The 21743-nt window shown below is 35.3% G+C and overlaps 1 protein-coding gene across 1 annotated transcript in view; it reads right to left on the reverse strand.

The window, feature by feature from the left end:
• UBR1 (ubiquitin protein ligase E3 component n-recognin 1) overlaps positions 1-21743 on the reverse strand; it is a 156221-nt gene that overhangs the window by 81657 nt on the left and 52821 nt on the right. Inside the window, exons 11-21 of the mRNA XM_010848042.1 lie at positions 19815-19913; positions 18788-18945; positions 15339-15438; positions 14692-14820; positions 11788-11968; positions 9244-9305; positions 8860-8970; positions 7849-7914; positions 7467-7568; positions 5498-5561; positions 2696-2820 (exon numbers count right to left, since the gene is read on the reverse strand). Of these exons, the coding sequence (XP_010846344.1) occupies positions 2696-2820; positions 5498-5561; positions 7467-7568; positions 7849-7914; positions 8860-8970; positions 9244-9305; positions 11788-11968; positions 14692-14820; positions 15339-15438; positions 18788-18945; positions 19815-19913 (1197 nt within the window). The remainder of the gene's footprint in view (positions 1-2695; positions 2821-5497; positions 5562-7466; positions 7569-7848; positions 7915-8859; positions 8971-9243; positions 9306-11787; positions 11969-14691; positions 14821-15338; positions 15439-18787; positions 18946-19814; positions 19914-21743) is intronic.

Consider the following 21743-nt stretch of genomic DNA (forward strand, 5'->3'; position numbering starts at 1 on the left):
TCAAAATAAGATCAATTTCCAATATTTAAAAATTAGGTCTAAAACCTATTAGCTTTGAGGGATGGATTTCTTAACAGAGGTAAGATGCCTGTATAAATTGCTTAAGGAAGAAATTTAATCTAAATTTACCATATATGTATACACATACAACCAGTAATTCAAAGAAACTGTTATTTTCTTTATCTAGTATGTTATTCACCCAAATCATTTAAGCACATGTCCATGCTGAACTAATCCCTAAAACCAAGGTAACAAAATAAATAGGATCTATGGTAAAACACATATATGCTGCTAAGTCACTTCAGTCGCGTCCGACTCTGTGCGACCCCATGGACGGCCTCCCACCAGGCTCCTCTGTCCCTGGGATTCTCCAGGCAAGAACACTGGAGTGGGTTGCCATTTCCTTCTCCAATGCATGAAAGTGAAAAGTGAAAGTGAAGTCGCTCAGTCATGTCCAACTCTTAGCGACCTCATGGACTGCAGCCTACCAGGCTCCTCCGTCCATGGGATTTTCCAGGCAAGTAGATGTCCAAATATATGCTGGCTTCTGCAATTGTAATTTTTTTTTTTAAATTGGCTTGAACTTTCCCTTTAACAAAAAATTTTTCTTTTTCTTTTTGGTCAAGCTACATCACATGTGGGATCTTAGTTCCTTAACCAGGAAATTGAACCCATGACCCCTCCAGTGGAAAGGCAGAGTCCTAACCATTGGACTACCAGGAAGTCCCAACAAGGAATCTTTTTTTTTTTTTTTAAATGAAGTCATTTAAAATCAGGATAAGGACTTAGTCAATATACTAAAGCAAGCTCATAGGCTCCTACAGTGCTGCAAAAAATTAAGAAATTTAGCTTCCTTTAAAAAAGTACTTGAAAGCCGTGGAAAGTAAGGGTATACATTAAAGCTTGCTATTTTTTTGCAAAATATGGTATGTATTTTTTTGGTATTTATTTATGGTGTTTATGGTATGTATTTATTTATTTTTTGTATGTATTTTATTTAAATATGGTATTTTTTTTTTTTTGGCTCCAGAATCACTGCAGATGGTGACTGCAGCCATGAAATTAAAAGACGCTTGCTCCTTGGAAGAAAAGTTATGACCAACCTAGATAGCGTATTCAAAAGCAGAGACATTACTTTGCCAACAAGGGTCCATCTAGTAAAAGCTATGGTTTTTCCAGTAGTCATGTATGGATGTGAGAGTTGGACTGTGAAGAAAGCTGAGCACTGAAAAATTGATGCTTTTGAACTGTGGTGTTGGAAAAGACTCTTGAGAGTCTCTTGGACTGCAAGGAGATCCAACCAGTCCATCCTAAAGGAAATCAGTCCCGGATATTCATTGGAAGGACTGATGTTGAAGTTGAAATTCCAATACTTTGGCCACCTGATGCGAAGAACTGACTCACTGGAAAAGACCCTGATGCTGGGAAAGATTGAAGGCGGGAGGAGAAGGGGATGACAGAGGATGAGATGGTTGGATGGCATCACTGACTCAATGGACATGAGTTTGGGTAAACTCCGGGAGTTGGTGATGGACAGGGAGGCCTGGCATGCTGCAGTCCATCGGGTCCTAAAGAGTTGGACATGACTGAGTGACTGAACTGAACTGATGGTATGTGAAATTGATTTTAGGTGGCACAGTTATATATCCTTAAATTTTTGAACAATCATTCATTTATCTTAACATGTATTAAGAAAAAATTAATCTAGAATGTCAAACCTACTATTTCATTGTATTGTTGCTTAAAAAGATGCTAAGGGAAAATGTAAGTTAATTTTAAAATGTACTAGTAATTTCTAAAATTGGTAGACAGATGTGCAGAAATTATGAAGGTGATATGGTTAAAGTTTGAGAATCAGTTAACAGTGAAACTAGAAAAGCACTATGGATATTTTGGAAGAAAAATGACCAAGAGTCAAGGCTTATTTTTATTCTACTTCTCTGGAAAGCCTTGATAGTAAAGGTAAGTTTAACCTCTTATAAGAATCATTGTTCTAATGCATAATTTAAAAATATGTGTTAAAAGTATGACTTATAATCTGTAGGATTACTGCTTAAATATCAACAACACTGAATGTAAAGATCACCTGGGACGGCTATGAGAATGCACCCTGCAGACCTCCAGTTAGAGGAACAGAGACACTAATGCAGGCTCACTCAGGGAGGCGTGGGAAGGCACCAAATCTTGATTAGACTACCCAGCAGTCCAGGACATTCCTACCTAATCTTCCTTCCCTCTTTCTTCATCTGGGATCAGACTTGCACTACAGTTTGATGGCTCCCCCAGCCTTTCCCAGCTCCCTCATCAATCCTCTCACAGTCATTACTCCTAATAAAAACTTAAATGTTTTGTCTTGACATCTGCTTCTCAGAAGACCCAGACTAACACACCACCCAAATAGTTTCAGTATTTCACAAAGTTATCTCCTCCTCTGGAGAAAATTTAGGTTAAAGTAAAAAAATTAAAGAGTTTATTGCTCTAAGGTGTTTTCTAAATAGCCAGAATATCCCTAAAATGTTACCTAATGCCCCAAAGCCCAGAATTAAGGTTTATACCACTAAAAAATTAATGGTGAGAGTTTTATATCTGAAAATCAAAGAGATTTTCCTAAAACTTCAAGAGCTTCCAATTGGAGAAAAAGAAAAAACTATTCCATCTTGATGCGAATGGAGTAAAAAAACAAAACTGGACTTACATTCTCAGGTAAATTTTTGGCAATGGCACTGTGTGGCATGGGTTCAATACAAAGCAAGTGAGTAATTTCTCTCATTGTGACCTCTTCTTTGGTCACATTTCCCACTCCAGGTACGTAACGCTCTCCTAATACAAAAATGAAAAGAAAAAGTAAGAGTTAATTGCTTTCCACGTAAATAAAGAACACTACATTAAATCAAATCTATGAGAGAGTGACCAAAAGTTATTTGAACATGTTTCTAAACCTGAACAGTCTATATGCTGAAAGAGGAAGAAAAATACAGAGATCTGAGTAACACAGGGCTTGTCTTAACTTAGACACACACACTCAAATATTATAAACAAAGCCCCTCAATTAAATAAGCATGTATTACTAATCAAAAAAACAGAAAAGAGGGTAGTGGCCATCATGGGACAACATGAAATTAAAAGATGCTTGCTCCTTGGAAGAAAAGCTATAACAAACCCAGACAGCATATTAAAAAGCAAAGATATCAATTTGCCAACAAAGATCTGTATAGTCAAAGCTATGGTTTTTCTAGTAATCATGTATGGCTGTGAGAGATGGACCATAAAGAAGGCTGAGCGCTGAAGAATTGGTGCTTTCTAACTGTGGTGTTGGAGAAGATCTTGAGAGTCCCTTGGACAGCAACGAGATCCAACCAGTCAATCCTAAAGGAAACCAACCTTGAATATTCATTGGAAGGACTGAGGCTGAAGCTGAAGCTCCAATACTTTGGCCACCTGATGCAAAGAACTCACTCATTGGAAAAGACTCTAATGCTGGGAAATATTGAAGGCAGGAGGAGAAGGGGATGACAGAGGACAAGATGGTTGGATGTTATCACCAACACAACGGACATGAGTTTGAGCAAGCTCCAAGAGATGGTGAAGGACAGGGAAGTCTGGCTTGCTGTAGTCCATGGGGTCACAGAGTCAGACACAACTAAGCAACTGAACAGCAGCAACAAAAGATCATGAAACAACAGCTTTTCTTTCAAGATCTTTCTCAAGTTTGTCTCTACTTGTTATTTAAGAAAGAACAAAGTGAAAACTAAAAGACAAAATACTTAAAAATGTCTCTATAGGCTAAATGACAAAACAGTAATGTGTGTCAGAAATGGATGCTATTGCCAGCATGACCACATGATCAGATTTCTATTTTTTATCTCAATAAACTGCCAAATGGAGACAGAAAACAGCTAATTTTAACTATGGGAATGTCACTGGTGTCAACAGCATCTAATTCCCAATGCCTCAAGAAGAGTTGATATATTTGATCTTACGCCACAGCATTCAATAGTACTTAATGATTTCAATACTAAATGTGTACAAAGTCTTGTGATATATCTATAAGAGGGTAATTAGAGTACAAAGACAGGATTTTTTTTTTTTGTCTAAGAGATCTGAATTCTACAAATCAGCAAAACAATGAGATTTTGTTAGTTTAATTCACTCTCAACAGACTCATTACTCTTTAAATACATTGTAATTTTCATTTTTTCCCTAGAACAGTACCCTCTGTAAGTTTCATGCTAGAAAGAATCTTACAGATCATGTAGATTACTTTTACATTTTACAAATCAAGAATCTGAGCCCCTGAAAATGTAAATGGCATGCTCTTGATAGTTTATAGCAAGGTCAAGACTAGCTTTTGTTAGTTTATAGCAAGGTCAAGACTAGATCTTATGATTCTTAATCCAAATCTTTTACACTTATTGATGTTTTCTCTGTAATATTACCAGAGATTTTACACATACATACACTTTTTAAAAAATGATGGCTCTTAAAAGTAATAAACTTAGAAATGTAGCAAGTATTAACTAAAAATAAAATGACATCGAAGGAAATATCCAATGAATTTAGGTAAACAAAATAACAGCAATATAATAGCAATAGTAAAATAGTGAAAATATAAAATACCAAAACCTATTGACAACTCTAATATATGGTATTAATATGCAGTAGCAGAAATTCTTCATAGTATTCCAAGAACAAACATAAAAATTCCCCTCAAGTTTTGTAATCTAGTAATGTATATCATCAACTTAAAAATATTTTGCACATTTTTAACTTGTCCATTTTTTTCCAGAAGTTTCCTACGGAATACTCTGGAATTATTTCAGAAGAGTTGGTGCCTGAAAGATTTACATCTCATGTGGCAATGAAGGTTTACCACATTTTCTGCTGAGACAAGCAGCTAGTCCAGCAACTAGCCCCTGACAAACAGCAAGTAAAATATACCCATGTTTTCAGATTTGGCTAATGGCTAGAATCCTTACCAGGAACTATTAATACAAAGCAGTGTCTCCAACAGTAAAGTAAAAAACAAGAGCCAGAATAAGAAGTTAAGAACTTTTACACAGCTGGTAAAATCAAGAGACTATAATATAGAATATATAAAAGCAGAAGTAAGGCCAATATTGGCACAAAATAATTTAATAGAACTGGATGCAAATACATCTTACTTAGATGATGTTACACTGAAATTTTACATATATATATATAAAATTTTTAGCCCTTAGCATATAGTTATTTTACATCTACGTTTCTAACTAGGGTACTTATTTTCCAGACCTCTACAAACAAGTCCAAACAATTACAAATCAGGTATTGAAAAATGAAGATGTAATAGCTGTGTTTTTCTAAAGGTGAGTTTCTAAACATATCAATCACATTAGTCATGTCAATCTCTAATATTCTCTGCTATATTTGGGAGAAGAACAAAGTAACTTAGAGTTCTTACTAATGTTCTCTCTATAAAGTAACTCATGCTCTGTTTCAAAACATCTTTTACTCTTACCCACTATATAGATGAGGACTTGAAGCATTTCTTCTATTAAGGTATTATACTGCTTAACCAAATCCTGTAGAATTATAAAAGAAAAAATTAGTTACATAAGAACCAAAAGCCACCATAAAACACACATTTTTGGGGGGATCAGACTGACAGTCCAGCCAATCCAGTATTTTCTTTCAGACCACAGCAACAGAGAATTATGAGATGAATAATTCCCTTTTGTTGACTTCAAACTCTACAAGGTCACAATACTCAGCATGTAATAAGAACTCAATGCTGCTGCTGCTGCTGCTAAGTTGCTTCAGTCGTGTCCAACTCTGTGCGAACCCATGGATGGCAAAGCCCACCAGGCTCTGCCCTCCCTGGGATTCTCCAGGTGAGAATACTGGAGTGGGTTGCCATTTCCTTCTCCAATGCATGAAAGTGAAAAGTAAAAGTGAAGATATTCAGTAGTGTCCGACTCTTCGCGATCCTATGGACTGCAGCCTACCAGGCTCCTCCATCCATGGGATTTTCCAGGCAAGAGTACTGGAGTGGGTTGCCACTGCCTTCTCCGAAGAACTCAATAACAATTGCTAAATATTATTATTGTTTTTATTATCCTTATTATCCACCAAGCCTTCATTCAGCAAAAGAATTCTTTAACCTTTAACCTTCCCTGTACTATGGCTTCCTTCTTAACAGGGTTGGTGAGACAGTGGCTACAAATATGTAACTAACAGCTATGGTGAGTGTACAGCTCCCTAAAACACCTGTTACTTAAATACTATAGTAAATTAGATACTCATTTTCACTGAGTATAAAAGCATGACAAAATTAGCTTTGTATTTTGTATCCTATTCTTTGTGCCTTTGTAAGTGACTTTTAATTTGAAGAATAAAATAATGTAATTCATAAATTACAAAGGCTACTTTATAAACTGGTATGAAATATTAAAACAATGAAGAGGTGATAAAACTCCAGAGACAAACTATAAACTGAAAAAAGGTAATAAATACAAATAAAGAATATCTTTACTAAATAAGGAACTTTTATAGAAACAGGAAAAAGGTGAAGGACAGGAACAGATAATTCACTAACAAAAAGGAGAAAAAAAAAGTCAATAATCATGAAAACAAAGTCAACCTCACTGATAACTAAAAAACTGCAAAAATTAAACACCATCTTTCACACATTAGATCAACAAAGTACCAGTGCCATTACAGATGTATATACTGCTAGAGAGAGTCAGTTTGACAATATCTATTCAAGAAACATAAGAAAGGGTATGCTGCCTTCTCCAGCAAATCTACCCCTAAGAATTTATTTTAACAAAATAAGTAGGCAAGTATCTAAACCTTGAGGTGCAGAGATGTTCATAAGAGCAACAAAAATCAAAAAACCCCTTCAGCAATAGGAGACTAAAGTATAAAGTGCAATATTACACAGCCATTAAAAATTATGTTAAAAAAGATGATGCAGTTATATACTTCTTTAATGCCAAGAAAAAAAAGTATCACAATATTTCATTAAGCACAGGAAGCAAATTGCAAAATAGCACATATGAAAGATTCAATTTTTCCTTTAAAAACAAACAACACCAAAACTTTAAAAGTGATCATTTCTAGGAGGCAGAGTTTCATTTGATTTTCTTCTCCTTTTTGTTAATCTGTATACAGTCATCACTCAGTATCCTCAGGGGATTACTCCAGGACCCTTGCAGATACCAAAATCCACAGATGCTCAAGTCCCTTATATATACTGACTAGTAGGTCAGGATTCTGCATCCATGTATATGGAGGGCAAACTGCATTCTAATTTTTACAGAGTAAAAAGAGTATATGTATGTACATTCAGAAGTACATGTATGTTTTATGTATGTGTGTGGTGCTTGGAGATATACATATATAAATAAATAATCTTATATATGATTAAAATAGTTAACATTAATATTTTCTTTGGATTAACTTACATATCAGTTTCTATCACTTACCTGGTCTTTTATGGATATGGTCTTGTTAAAAGCATCAGCAAGTTCATACCTCTGAAGTACCAGTAATAAGAACTTGTTGGGATCCATTAGAGATGCACCAATCTGTGAAAGAAATCAAGTCCCATAGTTCTATGTATTAAATGGAGAAACATTTTGTCTCTAGTAATAGGGCTATGAGAATAAGGTAAATCTGCAGAAGATAATGTAGCAGTCCTTTCTGCTTCTATGATTCTATATTCATCTCAACAGTGAGAAAAACTTAAGTAAATAAAAGTATAATACAAAAATAAGTTATAAAAAAGTTATTATAATATCTTCTCCTATTACAAAGAATATAGGAAGGAAGGTTATGACACGTATCAGAACAAATTTAAATAGGTACCTGAAGCATAATGATATCTTTATCGTACATTTCTTCTCTGCATTTAACATCTTGGTAATAAAACACCTATAAAATAAAAGGTAGAACAGAAGCTAAGAGAATTATTTTATTTCAAACAAAATTCTCAGCAAAAACTATTCTTTAAATTTTTTCTAAACTAGAAACCCCAAGAACTACTTTGTAGCAGAAAAAAAAAAGCTGTAAATTTATGAATCATTTTAAGGGATTTGGGAGGATGATGTGAGAAAATATGCATGAAAATACTTCAGAGTTTAAAATGCTCTATACTAGTTATTATTCTCAAAATGTGTAACAAAGTAACTGACTCCCCCACCAAGTTCAATTGCGAGAATTTCCTCCGTAGCTTAGCAGTAAAGAATCTGCCTGCAATGCAGGAGACCCAGGTTCAGTCCCTGGGTCCGGAAAATCCCCTGGAGGAGGAAATGGCAACCCACTCCAGCATTCTTGCCTGGGAAATTCCATGGACAGAGGAGTCTGGCGGGCTATAGTCCACGGGGTCACAGAGTTGGACATGACTGAGCAGAGAAAAACATACTAAGTTTAAAACACCCACTTCAAAAAAAGTAAACCAAATTCCTACAATCAATCAATGCCATTTTTCTCCTAAGCAGTATCTTTACAATTCATTTCCCCATCTTTCAGGAAAAGCACTTCTCCTTATTTGCTCTAAAACAGAGGGAAAAATTGTAAGATGCTGTTCAATTAAGACTGGTGGTAGGAAGTTCACAGTTCCCAAATAAGGTAATCTTCAGAAAAGACATCTATTAGTGGGAAAGTTTCTGCTGGTACTACCGGCTTTCACCTGACCTATCCACTTAAGAGGATTAAAGAAAATGTCCATATGGTCACTAGAACTTCCTTGAGTTTACACAAGAGCTGGAAAACAAAAATATTGAGCAGAATCCAGGGATACAAAGTAAAATATAAATTAATAAAGGAAAAAGCAAGCAGAAAATGAACACATAATATGAATAATACGCCTTGCCATACCTGGCTAATGAGAGAGAGCCCATTTCTTCGCCACATCTCAGCAACAACCTGGGCAACCAATACCAGACAACGCAAAGGATATTCAACCAGTACCTCTACCTGAAAATCCTCCTGAAACAGAGTGAGATCAATGTCAATATTTCTCAGAGGTTTGGATGCTATGGCACTATATACATTGCTCCATTTTCTCATCTGTAAAATGGAAGGGCTTGAACTAGAGGACTCTAAGTCACCATGATTCAGGTTTCAATGTTCTAGGACACAGACATAAAATTATTAACTGGGAATTATTCAGGTAGGTTTCAAAATATCTTTTTCTTCCCACTCAACCAAGAGGTATTTAGAAATAGAATATAAGCAAGTCAGAATTTAATAGTCACTTACAAAAGGCACAAATTCATGCAGTCTTGAAACAGCACCCAGCCTGCTCAAACGCACATGAAGACCTAAAAGTTAAAAAATGAAAAAGATGAGAAAGCAATAAACCCAGTTGATTTGTTTCCCAGTTAATTCATCAAGTTTGAAAACTTGTGAAATTTAAATATACATTAATTGAGCTTAGATATGATGCCTCAGAATGCAAAGTTTTGATTTCTAATTTTGAAACACAGTATTACTAACATATTTAAGATCCTACGTTGTATTATTTATATATATATAAATATTATGCTGCTTCCTAAGAAATGATTTTCCTCACAAACCAAGTATCAAAAGAAATAAAAACTGTATAGCACAGGGAACTGTATTAAATATCCTGTGATAAACCATTATGAAAAAAGAATATACAAATGTGTGTGTGTGTGTGTGTATATATATATATATATGTATATGTATATATAACTTAACTATTTTATTGTCCAACAGAAATTTAACACAGCATTGTAAATCAACTATATCTCAATAAAATAAAAATAAATAAAAACTAATCTAGGTATTTCTTTTTGTAAAAATAGAAGTGACATAAAATCACATGTCAATTATACCACATACAAAAATTACCTAACACTGATATCAGCAATCTGAATACAGATGCTAAATCTATAAAACTCTTAGAATATAACATAGGGAGATGACTTTGCAACATTGGATTTGATAATAATTTCTTGGCTATGACATCAAAAACATAGGTAATCAAAGGAAAAATAAATTAAGACTATACCAAATTAAAAACTTTTGTGCATCAAAGGACACGAACAACAGAGTGAAAAGGCAACCCACAGAATGGAAGAAAATATCAGGAAATCATATATCTGATAAGCAGTTAATATCCAGAATATACAAGGAATTCCAATAACTCAACAATAAAATCTGATTAAAAAATAGACAATGGACTTGATCAGACATTTCTCCAAAGAAGAAATACATATGGCCAGTAAGCACAGGAAACAATGCTCAGTATCACTAATCATTAAGAAAATGCAAATCAAAACCACAGGAGATACCAGTTCACACTCATTAGGATGGTTATTTAAAAGAAAAAATAACAAATGTTGATGAGGATGTAAAGAAATTGGAATCCTTGTGCACTGTTGTTGGGAATGTAAACTGGCGCAGCTGCCATGGAAAACAGTATGGTAGCTCTTCAAAAAATTAAAAACTAGAATTATCTTATGATCCAGCAATACCACTCTATGGGTGTATAATTCCAGAACTGAAAACAAGGATTCAAACGGATATTTGGATACTTGTGTTCATGGCAACATTATTCAACAATAGTCAAAAGTTGTAAGCAACCTAAACATCTACTGGAGGATGAATAGATAAACAGAATGTGGTATGCAAATTATAGAATACTGTGCTGTGCTTAGTCGCTCAGTCACGTGCGACTCTTTGCGATGCCATGGACTATAGCCCACCAGGCTCCTCTGTCCATGGGGATTCTCCAGGCAAGAATACTGGAGTGGGTTGCCATGCCCTCCTCCAGGGGATCTTTCCGACCCAGGGATTGAACCCAGGTCTCCTGCACTGCAGGCGGATTCTTTACCAGTTAAGCCACAGGGAAGCCCAAGAATACTGGAGTGGGAGCTTATCCCTTCTCCAGGGGATCTTCCTGACCCAGGAACTGGGGTCTCCTGCACTGCAGGTGGATTCTTTATCAGTTGAGCTACCAGGGAAGCCCACTATGGAATATTATCCAACCTTAAAGGTGAAGGAAATCTTATACACATCACAACATGGATGAACTTTGAGAACATTATGCTAAGTGAAATAAGCCAGTTATAAAAGGATACAAGAATGATTTCACTTATATGAGATACCTAGAGTAGTCAAGTCATAGAGACAGAAAATTTCTATGACAGTGAACAAGGAATGAGAAGCTATGTTGAATGGGTACAAAATTTCAGATTGGGAAGATGAAAAAATTTTGGATATGGATGGTGGTGATGGTTGAACAACAATGTGAATATACTTAACACCACTGAATCATATAATTAAGCATGATTAAAATGGTAAATTTTATGTATATTTCACCACAAAAATATAAATACATACACTTCAACAAAGTTGTTAAAAGAAGAAAAAAAACTGACAGGGCCAATTTACATGGAAGAGCAAATCAAAGGATGATTGAAGGAAATCTAAGATTTCTTTCTTTCAGTGGTGAAAGGAATAGTGACAGAATCACTGGTGCAATAAGAGGGTGAAAAAACTGCAACAAGATTTTCCTATACGCTTGGTTAGGCAGTAAGCTACCGAGTTGGTCCTAAAGTGTATACTATGAGGATCCATGAGTTGACCCAGATAACAAAAGATCCAGGTAAACAAACACACTGACACGTCTGGTCACAGCTCTTTGAAGGACAGTGACAGTTCTTAACTGCAGTATTTGATCTAAGTATGTGCTCACAAAAGCAGTACTGATTCTAATATGACTATCTACAGAAAACAAAGCTAATAGAAACACGCAAGAACCAAATAAACACTCACCAGCAAGAGTCCTAGACAGTGGCAGATGTATGCTTACAAGATCTTCAGATACTTTGTAGGACTTAGTTTCCAAAGTATGACCACACAATTGTATTACTGTTTTGCTACTAGATTTGAAACCTGTACTGCACCTCATCACAGCTTTGTGACATTCTTTATAAGCCACTAGTAAGAGTTCTTCCTAAAAGGAAAATAAGAATGCAAATAAACTGATAAGTTACCTACTTTATTATTAATATATCATTCAATAAATATTTACTATTAAATACATACAAGCACAAAATTGTTCTACGTGTTATTAGAGCTACCTCAACAGGATCTGCAAACCTGTAGGAAACATTAAGATAGTCAGACAAACACACATACACAATCAAAGTAAAAAACTGTAAGCCATGTAAGTGGTATAAACTAATAACTTTAATAGGGCAAAAAAAGAAAAAATTCACAGACAATTGGGAACACACATTTGTAAACATAGCTTTTGAGTGGGGTCTGAAAGAATATGCAGCTTAAGCATGGGGGGAAGTTGGAGAGATGGTAGCAATATAAGCAGAGATACAGAATAAACAAACAGAAATAAGGGGAAGTACAACTCCTGTTCAGGGAGTGGAAAAGAATAAAATTTGGATAAATCAGAGGGCTCACGGATAGAATTAATGAGCCAGTAAACTGGAAATATGCCTTGGCACAGCCATGTGAATTTGAATAGACTTGAGAGTATCTGATGTGTAATAATGTAGTCAACGTATTGTTTCAAGAAGAATTAGTGGGTGTCACTGAAGATGATGGATTGGAGGGGGCAATGTTAGGAGACAAGGAAACCAACAGAAAATTTTATTACTAAGTTAAGTGTAAGGTATTAAGGGACTCAGCAAGGGTGGGGCCAGTCATGGCGAAAAAGAATAAACTTACAGGAAATAGGATTATAAAACAAAATTAGGAGGAGGAAGACTCAAATCTGGGTGAATATGGGAGGGAGATGAGTCAAAGGTCACTTTTTAAGAGCATTTCTCACATGGATTTTATTTTTAAAAAAGAATTCTATAGTTAAATAAATTTTGGGACTATTCCTCTTAGAAATGATTGATTAACCCATTGATTTATCAAAGGTTTGAGAAGTTCAGTGGTTTAAAAAAATGTTTGATTTTGTTCAACCTAACATTTTTCAATCTTAACCTGAACACAAAACATTTTTTTCCCTCAAAGGTCTGTTAACATCTAACACACAGAACACAGTAGCTCTCAGATTTCCTGTATGGATGAATGCATGAATCATGGTGTCATGAACAGAACAAGAAAGTCAAGAAGAGAAAATGCAAGCTGGAAATAGAATGAAATGATGACAAATCATACGATATGTTGAGTCTGAAATAGAAATGTAGGATCTAAGCAGTCATGTGCAACACACAAACACAAGTGATACTATAGCTTGGGAAAGTTATTTTATGAAGTTTTAATTGAGGTGGGAGAAATAAAAGATCTGTAAGAAAGAGAAGAAAATATTGGGGAATGTCTCGTTTACTAGGCAGAAGGAATTGAGGGGGGAAAGGTAGTCATTGATTGAAATGGGTAACCAATAATAGAAATACTAGGATAAGAAGGCTTGTGAAAATCAGAGGGAAAGAGAATTTCAAATGATTAAGGTTCTCAAAAGAACACAATGCTACAGGTATTTAAGGTAGAGGGAAAAGACCTGAATTTGGTTACTAAATAGATCCTTTGAAATATTTTCAAGATACAGTTCCTATTAATTCGTAAGGACAGAAACCTGGCTCTAAAGCAGTTTTAGAAGCTAAAGAGTGGCAACAGCATATGTAGATGACTTCAGATGATTTACATTCAGTAAATATAGACATCTGCAGGTGTCAAGATGAACACCACACACTGACCTCATCTCCAATGATTAACCATGCCCTCCCCTAAGGTGAAGAGAGCCAAAAAACATGTGCTATGACAGATAACTGGACAATATTTCCTGTCCTTAATGTTCTATACAGCTACTGCATTAGATTGAAGTCTATTGTCTCTGTGAGTGTAGCTGCCACTCTGAACCTGTGACCAACTGCTGGTGGTGCAACAGAAAAGGAAAAAAGGAAGACAGAAAACAGTTTATGAGGTAGCAGTGGCAAGGGGTCTTTTATTCTCATTGCTTTTAAGCACAGTCCTGGTGTTTAAGGCAGATGAATCAAACAGTGGGAAATACTAGAGGAAGGAAACTCCAGGAAGAAGTAATATAGATTGAGACCAAGAGCCTAGGTAGAGACAACACTTTAAGAAAGAAAGAGGTAAATAGAAAGAGACCAATAGTGAAGATATATGCAGAAACTCAGTGAATAGACTGTAGTGAGTGGTACAGAAAAACTAGAGAAGATGAAAAAATTTGACTGAGATAATGTTAATTTTCTCAGAGCAGAAATAAATGAGGTCATCTTCTCAAAAGGTAATTTGATTAGGATTATGTTTAAAGAGGGCTATGGTCTAAAATTATTGCTTAAGGCAAAACATTAGTACTATATTTTAAAAGTAATATTTTTAATGGTTTAATGCACTCAAGACTCTTGATTGAATAAATAGCCACCCACTTCCATTGTTGAACTATTTAAAAGTCTAATCTTAATTTTCATATTATTAATATTCATGTCCAAGGAAATAAATTTATTTAATTTATTAATTAGTGTGTGTTGTATTTTTTCAACTCCACTCTTCCCAACAGTAAATGGAATACCATGGAGCACATTTTCTAACTAAGTGTAAAAAACTACAAATTTAATAAGATGATTCAAATATATAAGAAAATATCAGAAGTAATAAAACTTTACATCAAGGAAGTTGCAACATAAAACTGTGCTATTAACCATTAGAACACTTAAAAAGGCACTGATCCTCCTAACAAACTTTACTTACATCACAAGCACACCATTCTTGGAACATTAGTAAAATATTCTTCAACTGCATCTGTATAGCAATGGCAGCCTCCCAGTCAGGATCTACTTCTATGTGTTGCCCAACTTGCCTTCTGATTTCTTCCATTCCCTACAAGAAAAGAGTAATTAACATACATACATGCCCTCTCTTTCTTTGCTCCTCCACTGGCAAAATATAAAATCATCAAGGTTCATACTCATGTATGCTTATAATTTTTTTAAAACATGGCTATCTAAGTCAGAATGCATGGATTCAAACTCTCACTGTCACTCTCTAGCTGTATGATCCTGGTCAAATTATTTCTAAGCTATAATTCCCTTGTATGTAAAATGGGAATAATAATAGTAACTATCTCATAAGATTGCTATGAGGTTCAAAAGAAATAATGCGTGAAAATATTTACAACAGTTATCACATAGTATACAGTAATAAACATTGACAGTAACAGCAGCAGTTAACTAAGGTCTATGAAAGCAGGATCAGTGAGTCAGTGTTTAAATTTTACTTTTACTTTGCTATAATTATTCTTTCTCAAAACTGTAATTTGCTCAAAACAAAACACGAAAAACTGGGATTAAATTTTTAAAATAAATTTATCTTACTGATGTACAGAAGAACCATCATACCTGCATACAGGTAAGAATCTTCAAAAAAGATCGAAAGCCTTCAAGGAACTGCATTCTTAATCTTTCTGTCCATACTGTGGGCTTGCTGATCAGGATATATCTAGTATTTCAAGAGACAAAGAAACATTTTACTTTCCTGTTTTGAGATAATTTTAAAGTTCTCAGGGCTATAGACAATGTTGATTCATCAAAATTATGTATTCAAATTTCTTACAATTCTAGGCAGCACGAGAATTATGCCAGCAAAATGTGAATGCTCTACCAGAGGCAGATGTCAAAGCTAAAGCCTGACTTCTCCACTCAAAAATTAGGCTGATTAAGTGAATCTAGAAGGAAACTAGCCGGTCACAGATGGACAATCACAATACAAATTTTCTAGAAGCATTCATACTCTTTACCCGAAGGACCAGATGAAATCCTCTCAGTCTCAAAATACATGTCAAAACTACCTGTGCAGGATGTCTGCTGTCTGTGCAAACTGTTTCAGTATATTCTGTAAGTTAAAAACTAATTTTATTCATTAAAATGACATACTTTTACCCCTAAAGCATGTAGTCATAAGAATTACAGAAAAATTGCAACACATATAGTAGTTTGGCCTGAGGATTCAATACCTTTATTGTTGCTGCTCAGTATGACTAGAGATTTGTAACTTGGTGTGAATATTCCGGTACTGGTTACCAGAGCCATTCAGTCCTGCTATCTGATTTCAGTACCATAGATAAACTACTGCTGCTGGGTCAGGAAATTTATAACAGACTTCCCACCTCCAGGCATTCTTTGCCCTGATCCCAGAAGGAGGATATAAACACCTATGTCATCCTGGCTTACATATCAGAATACATTTGTTTCAAAAGATAAACAGACCCAATGTGGCCTACAATTTATAAGAACAATACTTCTTTAGGCTGCAAAGAAAATGACTGGTTTCATGTGAAATGGGAAGGTTTACCATGAAATAACTTCTCAGGAAGGAGTAATTAATAATTGATAAAAATTATTTTGCAATCAGTCAACCCAAATCAATTCCTATTACACAACAGGTATCAGGAACAGAAACACAGATACGATACCCAACCCTTGAAGTTCACAGTGTAGAGGGAAAAAACAGATATGTATCCTGGACACTGTAATCCAAAGTTAAGCTCCCCAAAAAAGGGCACAAAGGAAGTAATGCAGAACATAAAAGACAAGGCAAAAAGATGGAGGAAAAATTAATTTTATTTGTAAAGATAATAAGGATTATGGTTTAATTTTTCCCTTTAAATATCTATTAATATGTTCAAAGTTAACATACAATCATCTGGACTTTATCAAAGAAATAACTTTATGTTAATTATATTCTAAACTTTTCCTTTAAAGTAAAAGTAAAAAAAGCTAAAGTTTAAATTTTACCACAATGAATAAATGGCATCAAAGTTTGGCTGTTTTCTAGAGCACAGTGCTACTCAAAAGGTTGGTTTACACACCAGAAGTATCAGCATCAAGTAAATCTTTAGAAATGCAGAATCTTGGGTTCTAGTCAGATCTACTCAGTCTGCCTTTTAACAAGCTCCCACAATGATCTGCAGTCATTAACACTTGAGAAGCACTGATCTAGAGAAAAGATTTATGTTTCTAGTTTCTTGTGACTTCACATAGTTTATGCCTGACTCCTATAGGAGACCTAGGAAGTAAAGAAGATGCAAGAGACAGGAAGAAAAGAAAGAGTAAAGAAGAAAAGAAACAACTAAAAGGCATTAAGTATTTGTGGCTATTTCTGATTTAAAAGGGTTTCAAAAAGAAGTGGTGAATGAATAAGGCTATGGGGAAATAATAAGAATTACTACAAAATTTCTACAATGAGAGACTGAGAAATGGGGCTCAATAATTACTTGTAAAATGAAGGGAATATCTGATTGGTGTTTTAGGCCAGGTTTCAGACAAGGCTTTACTGCTGTTTATGTAGTCTGTGAGGCTACTTGACGTAGTGAAAGGAACATGAGTATTACAGATAAATAGTGCTAGGCTCAAATCCGGCCACTTACTAGCTTTATGACCTTAGGCAAATAATTATAATCTACAAATAAAGCTTATACCACCTGCCTTATGAGAACACTGCAAGAATAAAATGAAGTAGAATAAGCAAAGTTCCTTAGTACACAATGGTTACTAATAAATAACACAGGACCCTTGTGAGAGTGAATTAAATAAGTCCTCAAAAGACATTAATTTTCCCTTCTCCTTGTCTTTAGAGGTATGTCTACTTATATAAGGATGTAGAAGAGAAGTTGTGAGCATTGCAAGAGTGGGAAAACTTTAAAATTACCTTCCCAACCAAGGACCCTAAAGTTCTACCATAGGGGTAGGCCTCCCAGGTGGTACAATGGTAAAAGAGCCCCACCTGCAATGCAGGAGACAAGCAGACGCAGCCTGGAGGAGGGAACGGCAACCCACTCCAGTATTCCTGCCTGGAGAATTCCATGGACAGAGAGGCCTGGCAGGCTATAGTCTATGGGTCGCAAAGAGTTGAAGTAACTCTAAATTATTTACTGTAGAGAATAATTATAGTCAGAGATCCACAAAATAAAATAAAATATGGTAAAATAATGATGTGCTTATGCACTACTTATCTGGATAGAAAAGGAACTCTGTTATAAGAATACTTCAGAGTAATGAGAACTACAGTAAAGAGATTTTTCCTATACAGCAGACCAAAGGAATGACAAATAGAATAATTTAACACTAAATATTAAGTACTGCCATTTGGAGTTTTTGTATATTTTTTGTTTGTTTTGTGTGATATATATCTCAGAGCTCTTTTTTTAAACAGCAAAGTAAATGAAACATATTTTGTCAATATATTCTTAAAATAATTTTTTGAAGTTTATGATTTATTGAATACTTTATATAGCATAATCCTTACAGTAGTCGCCATCTATTTTTAAAAAAATAGAAATTTATTTCCTTTTAGGTTCAATGATCCCAAATATGATCTATCATGTGATTTCAACTTTAGTTTAAAAGGAAACTCCATTCTCTTCAGCGAGAATATCTTAAGAAACCTTGGATGAATATCTATAACTTGATCATATGTATGAAAAAGGGAATTAAAAAAATTCACATCAACAAGATCGTTTGAAACTAACCACAAAGAGACTATGCAAGAGGGGCAGAAGAAAAATGCATGAGTGGAAGTGAGTGGAAGACATGGTGACTACAATGGAGACTCATTTAATGATCCCAAAAGACCCTAGTTCCTATGAGAGGCCCTTCCTCAGTATCTTCTTTATTGACCTGATTTTAACTTTATAAAAAGACTTTACTTAAGAGATTTACTGACATGACAGTCACAGTTCTTTGTACTCATCATCACTAGATAACCAAAAAGATCAGATGTTTATTTATAGGATAGAATAAATCCAACTGTGTTTAATAGGTACCCTCACCTTTTGACTCGAACAACTTACTTTAGATCACAAATTACTGCATATACTCTTCCCAATTTGTCTTGGCTATAACCCTGGAAGTTGAATTTATTGTTCCTATCCAAATACTCAGGCAAAACTTCCAGGAGAGTTTCAGTAATGACAGAGATAACATTCTGCTCTTCAATAAGATGTCGAGCCTGTAGAATATGTCAAGAATATTGTCATTAGTATTAACTCATTATAGTATGGATTTTATCTATTCATTTGGTTGGTAAGTCATTTTGAATAAATGTTTGCTGAGCATCAAACACAGTCCTTATTCTCACAGAATAGCAATTTCTGAGAAATTATTTTCTAAAAGTTCCCTACCTCTCAGTAACTAGAAAACACCTGTCTGAACACCCAAAGCCCATTACACATGTTACTGACATGAATGTTTACCACTATTAATTATACAGTGAGCGAAGTAGAACAAATAGATATACCTCAGGCGTCTATCATGTACATTATGTATTCTGACATTTCCCCCTCACCCACAATTCAATTTCTCTTTCATATCCTTTTCTCTGGGCTTTGAAAAGAGAAAGTAGAAACCAAACTGTCCATAAGAAACAGCAATGGTAGTAGTACAAAAAGGAAGCAGAATCCTTCACTCTCCTCCCAAGCCTTGCAGCACCACCTCCTGCAAATGCCTGACAGTTATACTCTCACCCAGTTTTGCTGTATCTTAGGCTCTCCTCTCACCCTCAACAACAACAAGAGTAAAGGTATTAATAAGGCACTGCTCCTAAGTTACTCTAGACATCGAGAAACCAGCTCTGGTGTTCCCCTGCAGAAATGAGGACTTTCAAAGCAACTCAGAGCCACCACTCCCACTCCACGAGTTACCTAGTCTTTGGGAACCATTAAAGTATTCACATGCTGATACCACTGAAGAATTATTCAACTTTCCAAGTGGAATAGAACATAGTGACTCAGAAATTGTTTTAATTCAACATTAAATAAAATTCTTTAAAAATAAAACAAATGTTACTTAGAAAGATTGTCAAGACTAATTAATACATACCAAAGTAGGAACAGTAAACATCTGAACTGAGAGTGCAGTTATAGAGATACTTCTGTCATGGTCATCACTGATATAGTCTTTCTGGAGCTGCTTGTAATACTGAAAGATACAACAATAAGTAGAGAAGCAATTATAAATGACTACTGAAAACTTTTAAAATCCCAGTTTTAACAGCTCCTGTATTTGTTTCTATGTATAAGATGGCAAGTATTATAATACCTTTTTATTAAAGGGAGATACTACAGTCAACAAAAATTTAGTAAAACAGCAAGTAACAAAAGATCGAATAGGAATTCAGCTATCCAATCTAGTATAGTAAGAAATAATGATTTTTAAAAAACAAAACACACACACACACAGAGGTAAAAATCATAGAGGACTGCAAAGGTGCAATATATCCTTTCTCCAAACAGAATCTGGGGCAATCTTTAGCAGATTTTCTTCCCAATGAAATAAAGAAGGGACTATATTAAATGCATTTAAAAACTGATATGACCCAGAAAATCAATCATCAGATTCAATCCAGCCTTAAACAGAATGGATGCTGGCTGTGCATAACTTCTTATCCATACTAATGCATACCAGATGAAAATCAACCCTGCTATCTTGCAAGAACAAAAACAATAATACATCCAGTCATGCCTCAAGCAGCTATTATATATAAGCACAGTATTAGATCCTTGACCTAAATATTTAATTCCATTAGAATTCACACGAAGTTTAACAGGTAATCCTAAGGACGATGAACTGCTGTTGTATAAAGAAAAAACTTCATTTCAGATCACATACATGGTCCTTTATTCTATCTCTAAAGAGTTTTTGAAGAATAGAGTTGATAATTTGAGTTGTCATCACCTTTCAAGAAACCAAATATCTTAGCTGCTTTCATCAATCTAATTATAAAATCAAGGAAGTGCAAGTATCTTATCCCACATTATCATTTACCTATGATAACCATTATTTCATGTTCTGCTTTCAATTCCATTCTGATTCTACCTCTGTCCTAAGTTTTGAAAAATTTTGTGCAACTCAAAATCAGAATAAACTAACAAGTATTTCTTGCATACCTCTGTATAAGACAAAGTAAAAGATTTAAAGAAGTACATGTTCTAACTAATTTAACTTGAGAGACACATAAGAAAATATAACAGTGTAAGGGATATACAATAGATCAACAAAACAATATTAAAAAGCTATAGAAGCAGTTCTAAGAAGGAGGGATAGGATGGGAGGAATAGGACACTTTTCCTCCCACAAATTCATCAAAAGATCATTTGAACGCTGAGCAACTTCCACAAAACAATTTCTGAATACTGGCGGAAGACACCAGGTACCCAGAAAGGCAGCCCATTCTCCTCGAAAGAAGGTAGGACAAAACATAAAAGACAAAAAGAGAGACAAAAGAGTTAGGGACAGAGACCGGTCCTGGGGAGGGAGTTGTGAAGGAGGAAAAGTTTCCCAAACAGTAGGAAACCCTCTCACAGGTGGGTCTGTGGGGAGTTTCAGATCTCAGAGGGCAGCATAACCGGGAGAAAAAAACAAAAACAAAAACCCACAGAATACTCACCTAAACACAACTGCCAGTGGAAAAGTATCCCAAACGCTTGTGTTTGCCACCAGCCAGCAGGAGCTGGACAGGGAGGTGAAGGCTGCATAATCGGTGCTTAGGATAAGGACTGGGCTTGAATGCCCTGAGGACAATCTGAGGGAGCTAATGTGAGATAGCAACCCAAACTGTGGGATTGTCAGAGAGGAAAAAAAAAAGAGAGAACTTTACCGCAAAAGGCTCTAATGCACAGCCTGTGCTGCTGACAGAACAAAGGATTGAGCCAATACCAAAGGAGAGCTAGCCGGGGGTGTACAGGCCTCTCCCCTCTGCTGGAGGCAGAGAAGCAGGTGTGTGACAGCCAGAGTTGGAAGGCAAGGGGC

The sequence above is a fragment of the Bison bison genome, unplaced genomic scaffold (assembly GCF_000754665.1).
Source record: "Bison bison bison isolate TAMUID 2011002044 unplaced genomic scaffold, Bison_UMD1.0 scf7180017864259, whole genome shotgun sequence".
Classification (NCBI taxonomy): Eukaryota; Metazoa; Chordata; class Mammalia; order Artiodactyla; family Bovidae; genus Bison; species Bison bison.